This window comes from Ziziphus jujuba, chromosome 3 (assembly GCF_031755915.1).
Source record: "Ziziphus jujuba cultivar Dongzao chromosome 3, ASM3175591v1".
NCBI classification, from domain to species: Eukaryota; Viridiplantae; Streptophyta; class Magnoliopsida; order Rosales; family Rhamnaceae; genus Ziziphus; species Ziziphus jujuba.
The window spans coordinates 16,670,199-16,685,178 of NC_083381.1; the positions used below are offsets into that span (position 1 = coordinate 16,670,199).

The following is a 14,980-nucleotide window of genomic DNA, read 5'->3' on the forward strand; positions in this document are numbered from 1 at the left end:
AGAGAATAGTTTGGAAGGTTCTACGCTAAAGGTTAGTAAACTTATGGATAATGACATAATTTATTGCACACTTTATTCAATCTCGATCAGGCTTCCGCTGTGTATATGATACTAGCAGAGATAGAGGAGATGGAGAGGATCATAGGGTTGTGGTATTCAGTCTAATGGAGATTGATGTTATAGTTAAGTTAGGCCTCATTGTTGAAGGAATTGAGCTTAGTCCTAAGGCTGGTAGATGGAAATAAGTACTTGTCTCTCACTAATTTTATACGTGTTTGTTTCTCTCTTCCTTTTGTACAGGAAATGGTCATTTCATTTTCCAACCAATCATGGCATAAATATCAAAGACTTTTGCCACCTAATGTCACCATCGTTTTTAATTATTTGGTCCTTAAAAAAAAAAAAGTAAAAAAAAAAATCTTTTGTAGCCAAACTTTTACGGTCCAAAATAATAATAGATAGTTTGCCAAAAGTAAAAATCACCAGCTAAAAATTTGTGGTTGGAAGTTTAGTAGCTAAGAGTTTTTATAGATAAAGCCCACAATACTTTATGTGAAAGTACCTTTTCATTGCCATTATCGAAAATTAATGGACCCAGTCACATTGTTTTGACCTCAAAAATTCATTTTATATATAATATATAAAATATTATTGCTTTCCTATTGGCCAAATCAATCATGAACTAACAGCCCGATCATATACTTCTTCATTATGCATTCTGCTCGGAAAGTTTTTAAATTACATTAATTTGGAATTTATCTTCATTATCTTCTGAAGAAGGAAATCTGAAAATGGAGATTACCATATTGCCAGATGAGTGCATTTCCCTTATAATATCCTTGACATCTCCAAGAGATGCTTCCAGGTTGTCTCTGGTTTGTTCTCTGTTTCCATCAGCCGTCAATTCCGATGTGGTTTGGAGAAAGTTTCTTCCCCATGACTATCACCAAATCCTTTCAAATTCAGCTTTAGCATCATCCATGGATTCCCTTTCCAAGAAGCAACTCTATTTCCATATTTCTCACCACCCCGTCCTTGTAGATAATGGTAATATGGTAAGCAAAACCGATCATGATCAAATTTTTTTAATATTCACTTTTAATAACAACATATATATACAATCTTGATCATTTCAGAATATCATGACTTTGATCATAATCATATATACATATGTATTAGAAATCTTTTGCTGGAAGGAAACGAGGCAATTATTACTTGATATCACTTTGTATTGGTTCTGAAATTCATCATTTTGTTATGTTCATAGTAATTGTCTAATTTGATCTATTGGAACTTGTTGCCATTTAGGGGGATAGTTATTCAGATAATACTTCTGAGTTTGAATCTCTAACCCCAATAACATAATGGAAAAAATGATATATCGGAACTGGTTGTTTTTAATTAGTAATTAGGAAAAAGTAGATTCATTATGAATTTGAAACTCTTTGAGAAGGTTGATAGAGTTTTGTTGAAACAATTACATTGATGCAACATAAAACAATACTTATGATAATTCTAATTTTTTTTTTTTAGGTAAAATATGATAATTATAATTATTATATGTAATAATATATATTTCATATATATGCGTTTGTGGGACATATTAACTTATCTTCGTCGTGTTGGCATATGCACAGAGCTTTGCGACAGATAAAGAAAATGGGAAAAAATGTTATATGATAAGCTCAAGAAGGCTTTCGATTGTTTGGGGAGGTACACCCACATATTGGCTATGGAAATCTTTATCAGCAGAGTCTAGGTATTTTCTCTCTATCTCTCTCTCCCATAACAGCTTCATGTTTTCAAAATAGTTCTCTTTCTTCCGAGTTTTGCATACACATACATACTCACACAATAAACGACAATTATTATATTGGAATATCATGATTTTATAAAGTTATTATGTAAATAGATTAATGTTCATATTCAGGATCATTGACCAAAGTTAAAATTCAGAAACATCCTATTAAATTAGACATTAAAACTTTCTCGTGATTCTTACAATTTTTTGGCAGTTATAAAAGCCTAATACCATTTACTGTTTCTGGACTTTAGTTTTATACCACAATCTTGCATAAGATAATATATATATATATATATATATAGCAATACTAGAAGTGGGAATAAAAGGTTTGTCTTTGTAATTTTTTCAAATATTTATGGTTATTTATAAAGCCAACATTTTTTCCCCCCTAATGTTGCATTTATTCCATTTAGGCTTTGTTCTAAGAGAAATTATTGAAAAAAAAAAATTCTTGCTATTTATTGTCAATGCTTCTGTTCACCTACGTAAAAATCTATCTCTGTCATTTTTTCTGTTTCTTTGTCCTTCAAAAAAACATTTGATGCTTTTCCATGGATTTTAGACCATCAACTTCATTTAACTTTGTGAAAATTCATAACTAATTCTCTCATCAACAACAAACAAAGCCCTTAATTTATTAGTTGCACATCAAACAAAGAAGAAATTTTTATTGAAAATCAATTACTTTTTTGATTTTTTTTTTAAAAAAATTATGTTATGCTATGGCTAACATATATAATAAAAAAAAAATTAAATGAAAGATTAGATTTGAAAATTGATCAGAACGTTGTAGAAGATAGGAGAAGTTAATGAGAGGTGGTTCTCAATAAAGATCACATATGATGAACCTTGTAAAAACAATTAATACAATGACTATAAGTAGAGGTTGGGTTACGATGTTGGAGTTGGTTGATTGGATTCATATTTAAATTCCTTTATTTTTAGAATTTAACTCAAACACAAAAAACTTAAATAATGAGAAACCTACACTTGGTCATTCTATAAATTCTTTAAATCCATTTTACCCTCATATTTGTTTATTTTTATTTTTGAAATGTTGCTTTCATGTAATTGTAATATAATTAAATTTACTTGGCACACAATGTTCAAATCTATGTAGACCATCAATGCCATGTTTAATTAATTAATTAATTAATTTCTTTATGCAGGATAAAGATAAAATTTAAGTCAAAAGGTTTATGATCACAACATGCTTTTCTACATCTGTCGTCATGTTCCAAGTTGAAATGATAAAACATATTATCAATTCCTTCTTAAAAAAGCAAAATTTAAGCTATTATAATAGCTACTGTAATTTAAAACATCAAATTTAATTTTGAAATTTTCATGCAAAATACCTAATTATTCTGCATCTTTTTATTGAGTTTGGAAACAGATAATTTTTTTTTATTTTCTACGAGTTTGAATGGGAAAACTTCAATTTTTCAATAATTTTAATTTACTTTATTTTCTTAGCAATGAAAATTCATAGTTTGGATAAAAATATTTTGAAAATAATTGATTTGGTATTATTTATTATTTTATTTTTAATTTTCCATGTAAAAGGGGAAAATTAGTTCTTGTGCTATATTTGATATATACAAGATTGTGTACATTTTTTTTTTGAGAAAAAAAAAATTGGTAAATTATTTTCAAATCTCAAATATATATTTATGGTTTCAAAATGTCTTTTTAAACACTGAATACTAGTATAAAAATAAATAATATTAACCAAAAGCTGGACCATGGAAGATTATAATAAGGATAAATTAACTTATATTGGATTCACATTAAAAGTATTAATGCTTTTATAACATTATCATTTTATATATATATATATATATAGAAGATTATAATAAGGACAAATGAACTTATATTGGATTTACATTAAAAGTATTAATGCTTTTATAACATTATCATTATATATATATATATATATAAATATGTGTGTGTGTATAACATCCTATGAGGCTTGACCTATGAGAATGTACCTCCACATGTTAGGTTAAACTATATCTGGATAAAATTTTCCTCCTTTTTATTTTGGATAATGTAATCTTGTCCATATATATATATATATATATATATCATTTTTCTCTAGTTTTGGAAGTATGGATGAATTGTCGTTTGGAAGAATGCTTATTCTAAAGAGGATACCTGCATAAATAAAATACAAGCATATATATATATATATACACACATAATATATATACTTTTTAATATTAGAACTAATGTTAGATGGAATTTTCTTGTTCAATTCTTGAATTATATCAAAAGTTGAAATTTAAAATTATATTTATTAATTATTAGGTCCTAATAGGGTTTATTTTTTCTAAATAAGGTTTTAGTTTGTCATTAAATATATATTTTAATATTTTTTAAAATTTTAAATCCTAACCCTTAATGTGATTTAAAGGTTAATAAAAGAAGAATTGATGTTAAGACTATTATTTGATCCTAATGTGAGCACTTTATATCCATATAGAATATGGATCCTCCTCTAATCTATACTTTACCTAAACTTTTAAAGATTTAAGGAATGTGGCAATTAATCTATTGTATGGTCGAGATTATTTCTCTTCATTTTAGTTTATAAAACTTCCAAATAAAGACATTTTATAATAAATGCATAAATTTAGTCTTTAAAGCAATTTTTTTCTTTGCTTTTTTTAAGAGATTAATTGATAAAAATAAAAATAATCATGAATCTCCTTTCAAAAAAATGTAATAATAATATTCATGAATATAAATATATAATAAAACTTTTTAACACATAAAAATTTTTGAATACTTAACATTTTATACTTATAAAAAAAATATTTGATAATAAAAGTGCACTTTAACATGGAGTATTACTTTGAAATAAAAGTTAAACACATTTTTTATAATAAGATTAAAAGATTTAAGTTTAAGTATAAAATAAAACCAATAACATTAGTTATAAATAATTATTTTTAATTATGTTGGAAACATTATTTTAGTGATTTTACAAATTTTTAAATTTTTATTCTTTTGGAAATTTTTTTTTTTCAGATTTTTCTAATATTTAGATGGATTTATAAAATTTTCATTCAATTTGAATATATTTTTTGAGGTTTTTTGTAACATCTTGTACCAATAACAATTTTTACAAGTTTGACCAAGTGTGATCAAGTGAACAATATGTGGGTCCAAGTTAATTTTTTTAGTGGTCAATATTTTTGGTTTGACTAAGGTACCATTGTGTAGATCTAGTCGGTACGAGTTCATAGACTAGCGGTACACCAAATTTTGAGTTACAGATAAAAAGTTATGGCTATGAGAAGTTTTAGGCATAAGTTTTATATCAGTGTCCAAACCAATCCCTAGTTTTTATCTGTTAGTGATCCAAGGCTCTAGATAAACCTCATTAAGCATGCCAAACAGGAAACTAATTTCCAAAATATCTATTTCATCCCAAAAACTCGAGAAATTCCTCCTCCAAACCCGTGGGTCCAAACTGGATTGTTTTGATCCTTTTAACGGTGAACCGGATCACCACCGTTTTGCTCATTCTGGCCACCAAGCTATTACATGTGCCAGACAGGGAGGAAGACCACATTCAGGCTAGCTTGGCCGTGAAATTTCATGGCTAAAGACGGTGGGATGCACCGGGATTTGGCCGGCTAAGGCGGCGGCGGCCGGTGAGGTGGATCGCTGGATTTTCCCATTTGTCGGCCAACCCATAGAACTTTCTTATTATTTTTGGACCCTATGAGCTAATATTCGTGGTTATTTTTCCCAAATTCCTCACCGTTTGAGAGATCCAACAACTGGAAGTTTGACCAAAGGTTCAATCGAGTTTAAATGGCCACCAGAGGAACTTTTGGCCTGATGTGAGCATACCGATGGGTTCCTTATCTTTTGGGCTTTCCGTTGATATAAATTTTGTGAATTTTGGAGGTCGTTTGATAATTTTTCCATTTTTGGATCAATTAGTTAATTTTTGGATAAATTAAGAATGTGTTTGGACAATAGTGGTCAAATTGGTTGAAATAGGAGTTGGATTAGTGAAATTGGATATTATTAAGACCCATTAGGAGGTTCTATTTTGAAAGATTAGGCTTCAGGTGAAAATCCCCAATTTGGGGTACCGGATCCTAAGGACACATGATATAATTGGACTGTCTGGGGTCCAATTTATGTAATTTTATAGTACTAAAAATTAATGTAAGACATTTGGATCATACAAGTGACTTTGGTTTAGTTATTTGGAGATTGAGAAATATTTAATTATATTACAGGCACTCGAGCTTAAAGGTGATCCTGTAGGGGAGCAGGAGTGAGCATCTGTACTATTGTAAGTGGTTATTACTTTTAAAATATTTTGGGTGTATAGAATAATATATGTGTGTGGCTAGATATTTTACATATATACAAATTGATTGAAAGGATTTCATTATGCATATATAATATCTACTTTCACTTATACGAGTTATCATTTTATGTGGATTTTAATAAGATTTTTATTGATTTTTAATTTTGATGAGTTCATAGTGAACTTGTGAACTATGTTAATTAAATATCCTGGTATTTGAATTGAGATTTTAAATTATTTTGGAAAATAATTGATTTGAGAAATAGATTAAAAATTTATATGATTTTAAGCATGTTCAAATATTTTATAAATTTTTAGGTGCTCAAAATTGGTTTATGGTGAACATATTTCATTGTGATATTGTTGGCTTAGGCATAAAATGATGATTTAAAAATTTAAAAATAATTAAATAAACGGTGGAATTTGAATATTAAAGTATTATTATGATATAATGTTGTTGGAAAAGTATTATGATTTTACAAGATTGTTTTAAGGATACTGTATCAGTTATTCTTATTTGATGTACCATATAGTACCAGAGTTTCGGTTCAGTATTATATTACAATGCGCTGGGTTGCTACGGTACCGTGAAGTTGGTTTCACCCAACAGTTTATTATTGCCACGGACAAGGTCGGGTTTAACTGACGGTTTAATATTGCCACACTGCCGTGAGGTTGGGTTCATCCAACAGTTTATTATTGCCACGGACCGTGAGGTCGGGTTTATCCGACGGTTTATTATTATTACCATGGTGCAGTGAGGTTGGTATCGTCTAATGGTTTATTATTGCCACGGACCGTGAGGTCAGGTTTATTCGATAATTTTTTATTATTATACCACGTTGTCGTGATGTTGTTATCATCCAACGATTTATTATTGCCACGGACCATGAGGTTGGGTACGTCCCAACGGTTAATTGTTATTTCCACGATACCTTTCGTATATTAAGGGTTGTGAAGTGGGTGTATCCCACGGTTTACAGATTGATACATCATATGTTACATTATATACATTTAACGATATTGATGATTTGCAAATATTGTGGTTATTTTTGTATTTTCATACTTATCTTGTGGAACTGTGTTTACAAGATTTTATGCTCATAATTTACTTCTTGATTAAGGCATTTATAATATTGTATTAATCGTTTATTTTATACCTTTTTAGCATCCACTTCGTGATATTAAATTGGGATACAGGTTTGGATTTTGTGAAATGATTTTTAAACGGGAAACTTTTCAAAAGAGTGGAATAAGAGTTCTTGAGAGAAAGATTTTTTTTTATTGAAATAAATTATTATTATTATTATTTTTTATATTATGCTATGCCACTCACTGAGATTCCTTTATCTCACGTTTTATTGTTTTTAATTCGTTCCCCTAGGCCCAGACAGCTAGTAGCAGTCTACCTCCGCATAGCTTATTGCTTAGTTCCTCTCACGACAACAGCCGTATTTATCCTTTCTTTATTTATTATTATCTTGTGGGCTTATTTATTTCTTATTTGTACTCTTAAACTTCGTTGACACTCTTAGAATGCTCTGATTTTAATTATGGGATTCAGTAGAGACCACGATACTTATGTGTGTAGTTATGGCCTGTAGTATAGTAGGCTGGTTGTGGACTTTATACTGTTGTTGATTTATTTTTATATTTATATTTTGAGGTATTATTGTTAATGCTTGTGTTCGGTTGTTCATGTTTTAAGGTGAGGTTCTATTGGATATTCTCTAGGGATTATCCAGTACAACTTCACTAGGCGTGACCCTCTGGGAGATCCTGGGAAGGTTCCCGGGGTAGGTCCTGTCACCTTAGTATCAGAGCTTTAGGTTCTGAATTACTTGGGGTTGTGCATTGCTGTATAACTCATCCTGTGTTGCGCCTTCCATACCTACCCTTTTGTTGGTGTTAATTATATTTTAACCAATTCTATCATATAGAATTTTTTCTTGATGTCGCGAGGAGGTAAACGTGGTTGTCAGCATGCTATATCTGGATGTAAAGATGTGTCCACTTATTTGGAACATCTTGTCGAGCGCAAAGCTTGATCACTCGAGAGGAGTGATTTTGTTAGGTATTCTGTTAATTAGGCTTGTAGACTTGGAGCAGTCGGTTGTGATGGCTCCATGGACCCTATGCAATGTACGAACGAGGACAAGATCACATTAGCTAGCTTTATGTTAGAGGGAAACTCAAGGAAGTGGTGGACATATGAAAGGACTAGTAGACCTCATTATTGGACATAGTTTAAGACTGTATTTCACACTGAGTTTTGTCCTCCAACCTTTATTGAGATTAAGAGGTTAAAGTTGAGGTACCTACTCAGGGTTCAAGACAATGGCCAGTGAACAATGATAGCGGCCATTTTTTTTTAGAGATCTGTAGTCTGAGGTAGCTTATGTGGCAAGTTTCATGAGGGACAGTGACAGTGGGATGGATCATGCTTTCATTATAGGCAATGAGAACACTTTAAAAAGGATTGACCCTATTGAGGACGTGGCCATTCTAAAGCTTTAAGGTTGGGAGCACAATTTCAATAGCCTAATGGGTACAAAGTGAATGATACATAAATAGGCCAAACTCCAGGGGTTTTACTAACACTGAACAACAGTTTTCATCCACAGCTAGAGGCGGAGGTCAGAGAGGACTACCACTTAGCAGAGGCAAGGTATATATTATGATCAGTTAAAAGGCACAAATCACCCCGATGTTGTGACAGATACGTTATCTATGTTGGTAATGATGAACACATTTTACTATCTCAAGGACCACATGATCTTTTGTTTCATGTAAATTTGTTGCATGAGTCAAGATGACTCCAGTTTTTTCGGGGTGTTATCTGAAAAGTTCCAACCGCAGGAGGATGCTTTTGGGCTAGTTAGATGTTCAAGAGTAGTTATCTTCATTCATGGAAATTAAGATCTTATATTAGGATTTGGTATAGACCAAGTTTGGTTGATGTATTCTGGTGATCTTGTATGAGACAACTTGTTGAAAACAAAGCTGTAAATTTCATAAGTTGGTTTTGTGGCATTTGCTTTTGGGTGTTGATTATAGATCTTTGTTTTGATATTTTGTTTGCTTGCAGATTGAGGGTTTTATATCGATGAGGTTTTACGGATCTAAGGTGGTTGATATTCTTAATGATAACTTAATGTCCTAAGAAATACGATTTTTGGGGCATAGCTAGAATATAAGAAAGTGATAAATGTTTTCTTATGATTTGAGGATCTAGTAACTAGTTTTTAGTACTTGGTTGTGATATTAGAATTAAGATTTAAATTTCTTTATTGCGAGGCATGTATTCTTGGAGTTTGTTTGAAATTGGAAGAATTTGAGGTTTCTTCAGGAATGATATTTGAGATGACAAGAGGACTTGGACTTGATCTTTTGGTTTCACATTCTTTAGTGTTGACAATCTTGAGGATTTCTTTTAGGCTTTATAAGCAATCTAAGGCTCTCCATTGGAATAACTATGAGAATTTTTCATTTTATGACTTTAATGAATTTGGTGAAAAGAAAATTGTTTCTCGAGGTTAAGAAATTTTGATAATCAATTTGCAACATGGATTTTAGAATTACAAGTACTAGGAGTGTAATCAGAGGCAAAAAGAACAATTTTAGTTTTAACTTTGTGATACTGGTATTGGGTTTGAGGAAATTAGTTATAAGTTATAAACTTTCTTTTTGATTTGATGGATGGATTTTCTTTTAGAAAGTTATGAGTTGTTACTTATGCTTCTAAACAGTTGAAGAAGCACGAGCTGAATTATTCGACTCATAATTTAGAGCTTGCTGCAGTGATTGTTGCATTGAAGACTTGGATGCACTATTTGTATGAAGTTGCTTATCACACCTTTATCGATCATAAGAGCCTTAAGTATTTGTTTACTCAGAAAGAATTGAACTTAAAGCAAAAGAGATAGATGAGGTTATTTAGGATTATGATTGCACTATTGTTTTCATTCTTCTTTTTATTTAGGAATTGTATATTTAGTTTAAAGTTGCAGTAGATTATAAAATAATCAAGCAAAAGTAATGTTTGAGCAACAATCACCTTTTTTGTTGATTTCAAAATTATATATTAAAAGTCACAAAATTTAAATTTGAATGTTTGGTAAATAATTTATCTTAATTTTCATAAAGACTTTTGTTTTTTGATTATCAAGTTCAAAGTCTTAACATGTTTCTTAAATTCTGTGCTATCTCTCTCTCTCTCTCGCTATCTATATATATATATATATATATATATATGTCAATGTGTTTATGGGCAAATAGGAAGTGAATTGAGGTTCACCTCTGAAGATAAAGCACGGTTGATTTTCTTCATCCTCATGAGTCATAACCACCCTTGTTTTCCATTAAGAGATAACCCATCCTTTCACATGCAGTTTTCAATTCGGTTTAATGGAGATTGATAATTATACATGTGTAAGTTAGGCCTTGTTGTTGAAGGAATTGAACTTGGGCCTAAAGCCGGGTAGATAGTAATATTATGCCTCTTTTTCAACTTGTTTCATTTTGTCTCCAACAAAATAAAAAATAAAAAAAATAAAAAAAAACAAAAATTGTTTTCTGCCCTTTTTCCGAAGGATTTCTAATCTTATTTAGATTATTTATTCCGTTTTAATTATTAAGTGATATGGACTCGAATAGTATAACATTCATGTTTAATGGACTCGAGTAGTAAACAATTCATACTTATATCTAACAGATTAAAACATTAAAATAAGAGATATTATTATTAATGTAAATGAGTTTATTAGTGTAAATGATGAAAAAAAAAAAGAAGGGGGGGGGGGGGGGGGGTGGAGCTGTGTCCAAGCAATTTTGTTCTGTTTTATAAAACATTATTTTTTTGGCAAATGTTTTATAAAACATTATGTGCATGTAGTGCTGGACCACAATAATCTCTCCCGTCCCTTCCTTCAATTTTCCTTCTATTTAACACCTATTCCAGGAAATTTTCGGTACATGTGGACTCAACATGCATGTGTCAACGGTGGAAATTTTTGATATTCCGGAATTGTGGAATATATATTTTATATATTTGGTCTCTAAAGTCTTATGAGGACCCATTTAATTGGCTTTTGCTATTTTGCTCTCTTCGCCGATGCTTACCATGTATGTGATCGTTCTCGTCCTTCACTGGAATTAAGGTTCTATTCCTCTAACGTGCTCTTGTAATGACTGTTTAATTTATGCTTGAATATTTATGTACGTGGGACTTTCCCGTTGGTGTGTGATCTTGGGTATTAACATGTAGGGTTGTTTTTATCTCTCACTAAGTCATATTGCAAAGCAATTTCAAAACTAGAAAATTTAAAAACCATACTACAATTCTCAAGAATATTGTTCATTAGTAACTGGATCAAATATTGGTAGATTTTTATTTTTTAATAAAATTTTTATGAGGATCTAGAAAAATTTTTAGTTCAAGTTGTATAAATTCATTGAACCTTAGATTTGCATGTTATATTTTTCTTTTTTGGGGGATATATTTTATTTTATTTTTTCTGACAAAAGCCATATTTTAAATTAAAATGGTAATATTCGAATTCACATATTACCTAGTGACATTGTTTTGAACTCAAAAACTCATACTATATAATGTATATTATATTATCACTTTCCTATTGGCCAGGTCATTTACGACGTCATCATTTACCAAAAAAGTCTGAAGTCAATGCTAACAGACCGATAATATACTTGCCTATTTTCTGCTCAGAAAGTTCTTAAATTATATTAAATTGAAATTTATCTTCATTATAATTTTCTGAGGAAGGAAGTCCGCAAAATGGAGATTACCATGTTACCAGAAGTGTGCATCTCCCATATAATATCCTTGACATCTCCAAGAGATGCTTGCAGGTCGTCTCTGGTTAGTTCTCGGTTTCGATCAGCCGTAAATTCCGATGTGGTTTGGAGCAAGTTTCTTCCCCATGACTATCACCAAGTCCTTTCAAATTCAGCTTTAGCTTCATCCATGAATTCCCTTTCCAAGAAGCAACTCTATTTCCATCTTTATCACCACCCCGTCCTTGTAGACAATGGTAAAATGGTAAGCAAAGACGATCATGATCAACTTTTTTTAATATAATTTTGTAACAATATATATATATATACAGTCTATCATGACTTTGTTCATAATCATATATACATATATATTAGAATTTTTTTGCTAGAAGGAAACGAGACAATAATTACATGAAATCGCTTTGTATTACATGAACTCACTTTGTATTGGTTCTAAAATTCGTCATTTTGTTATGCTCATAGTAATTGTCTAATTTGATCTATTGGAGCCGGTAGTCATTTAGGGGTATAATTAGTGTCAAAGACTGTTAATTCAACTGATGATAATGAGTTTGAATTCCTTATTCCAATATCATGCATAATGAAAAAAAAGATTTATTGGAACTGTTTGCTTTTAATTACTAATTAGAAAAAAGTAGATTCATTATGAATTTGAAACTCTGCCAGAAGGTTAATATAGTTTTGTTTAAACAATTATATTGATGCAATAGAACACAGAACTTATGATAAATCTAATTATCTATATGTAGTAGCACGTATCCATGAATATATATATATAAATATATTTCATAAATATGCGTATGTGTTACATCTTAACTTATACCCTTGTTGCTTGGCATACGCACAGAGCTTTGCAATAGATAAAGAAAGTGGGAAAAAATGTTATATGATAAGCTCAAGAAGGCTTCCGATTGTATGTGAAAGTACAGCCACTTATTGGCTGAGGAAATCTCTACAAGCAGAGTCTAGGTATTTTCTCTCACTCTCTCAAAACACAACTTCATGTTTTCAAAAGAGTTCTCTTTCTTCAAAGTTCTGCATACACACACAGTATAAAACAATTATCATATTGGGATATCATGACTTTATATGCTCTTATGTAGGGTCATTGACTAAAGTTAAAGTTTAGAAACATCCTATTGAAAGAGATATTAAAATTTTTACGTTATTCTTGATAAGGCAGTGTAGCTGTCTTATCTCAAAAGCTGTTTTACTGTTTGTACAGATATGGGTGTATCATTACTTAGGCTTGTCTTTACATGTACTTATTCTTGTATCAAGCTATATATATATACATATTATTTTTGATTCAATAATGAAATAGAGCTTTTTCACATACTGCAAAATCGTTATACGGTATCAGAGCAGTCTATACTCCATGAGAATTTTTTTTTTTTTTGTTTTTTTGTTTTTTTGTTTTTTCAATACCATGTCTAATCCAACAACACCAATCTCCAAGGAATCCACTGCTGCTGCACCTATACCAATTAGTACCGAATCTCTCTTCACTAATAGTACACTTGTAGTTATAAATGTTGCTACCCAGGCCCCATTAAAACTTACAGAAACAACCTATTTTCCATGGAAAAAGAAGTTTGATGCTCTTCTCATCAGCTATGACTTATACGGGTTTATTAATGGCACCCTTCCTTGTCCTTCTCCAACTCTTCCTAACAAATCTTCTAATCCAGACTATCTTTTTTGGAATCGTCAAGACTCATTACTTCTTGGTGCTTTTCTTGCTTCTTTATCACAAGAAATACATCGTTTCGTTTCAACCACAGAAACATCAAAGGAAGCTTGGCAGAAACTTGCATCAGTTTTTGCTAAACCTTCACGATCTCGGGTTCTTCGTTTGCAAGAGCGGCTTATCAGGATGTTTCTAGACTTTAGATTTAGACCATAATCTTGCATAAGATAATTTATATATATATATATATGTAAATATAACTTTAATTTAGACCATACTGACTTGTATATGTATATGTGTACATACATGATAATCCGATCTCATGGCCTGGCAGGTTCTCTGAAGTTGCTGAACTCACGTATGTGTCGTGGCTTTCCCTAAAAGGAAGGATTGAAACAAACATTTTGTCGCCCAAAACAACTTATGCAGCTTACTTTGTCTACAAGCTTAAAGAAAGCAGTTCCGCATTTATGGAAAGACAGGTAGAGCTTGGAGTATATTTTGAAGGAGAAGAGAAGGCCCATGGGGCCAGTGAACGTGAAGTGTTTTTATTCCCTTCTCGGGATCAGCTGGAACTATGTCGAGATAGGGAAGATGGTTGGATGGAGGTTGAAATGGGGGAGTTCTTCAATTATGGTGGGGAAGAGCATGGGGTTGTGGTGTTCAGTCTAATGCATATTCATAATGATACATGTAGGTTAGGCCTCATTGTTGAAGGAGTTGAGCTTAGGCCTAAGGCTGGTACATAAAATTACTATGTCTCTTTTTTTTAACTAGTTTTCTGTCTGCAACAGGACTAATAAAAAAAAAAAAAAAAAACCAATGTTGTTTTCATTCTTGTTTTTATTTAGGAGTTGTAGATTTAGTTTGAAGTTGCTGTAGATTATAAAATAATCGAGCAAAAGTTATGCTTAAGCGCCTATCAACATTTTTGTTTATTTCAGAATTATATATTAAAAGTTACAAAATTTTAATTTGAAGGTTTGGTATATATTTTATCTTAATTTTCATAAAGATTTTTGTTTTTGACGATGAAGTTTAAAGTCTTTAACATGTTTCTTAAACTGTGTGTTATCTCTCTCTCTCTCTCTATATATATATATATATATATGGAAATTCTATGGTGAGGACGGTCCGCATGAGGACCGTAGTATTAGTGACGGTTTTTCATAATATTAACGACGGTTTTTTAGAAAATCGTCACCAATACTATGAAAAACCGTCACCAATACTGTGGTCCGTATGAGGATCGTCCACACCATAGACGGACTGTATATATATATATATATATATGTCAATGTGTTTATGAGCAAGTTGGAAGTGAATTGAGGTT

At 31.0% G+C, this 14,980-nt stretch overlaps 2 protein-coding genes across 3 annotated transcripts; both read left to right on the plus strand.

Moving 5' to 3' along the window:
• Positions 1-683: 683 nt before the first annotated feature.
• On the plus strand, positions 684-7,085 carry LOC112492274 (F-box protein At2g02240). 2 transcript variants are annotated; one of them, XM_060816029.1, is made up of 3 exons: positions 684-1,055; positions 1,638-1,759; positions 6,067-7,085. In XM_060816029.1, the coding sequence occupies exons 1-3, from the start codon at positions 792-794 to the stop codon at positions 6,092-6,094; spliced, it is 414 nt and encodes a 137-aa protein (XP_060672012.1). In that variant the 5' UTR covers positions 684-791; the 3' UTR covers positions 6,095-7,085. The 2 variants fall into 2 exon arrangements, with proteins under 2 accessions (XP_060672012.1, XP_024931221.1); XM_025075453.3 differs by lacking the exon at positions 6,067-7,085 and having other exon boundaries at positions 1,638-1,991.
• A 3,913-nt stretch (positions 7,086-10,998) lies between these two features.
• Positions 10,999-14,560, plus strand: LOC112492275 (F-box protein At2g02240). The gene is made up of 3 exons (XM_048478237.2): positions 10,999-12,201; positions 12,805-12,926; positions 13,982-14,560. The coding sequence occupies exons 1-3, from the start codon at positions 11,938-11,940 to the stop codon at positions 14,394-14,396; spliced, it is 801 nt and encodes a 266-aa protein (XP_048334194.2). The 5' UTR covers positions 10,999-11,937; the 3' UTR covers positions 14,397-14,560.
• The last annotated feature ends 420 nt before the right edge of the window (positions 14,561-14,980 follow it).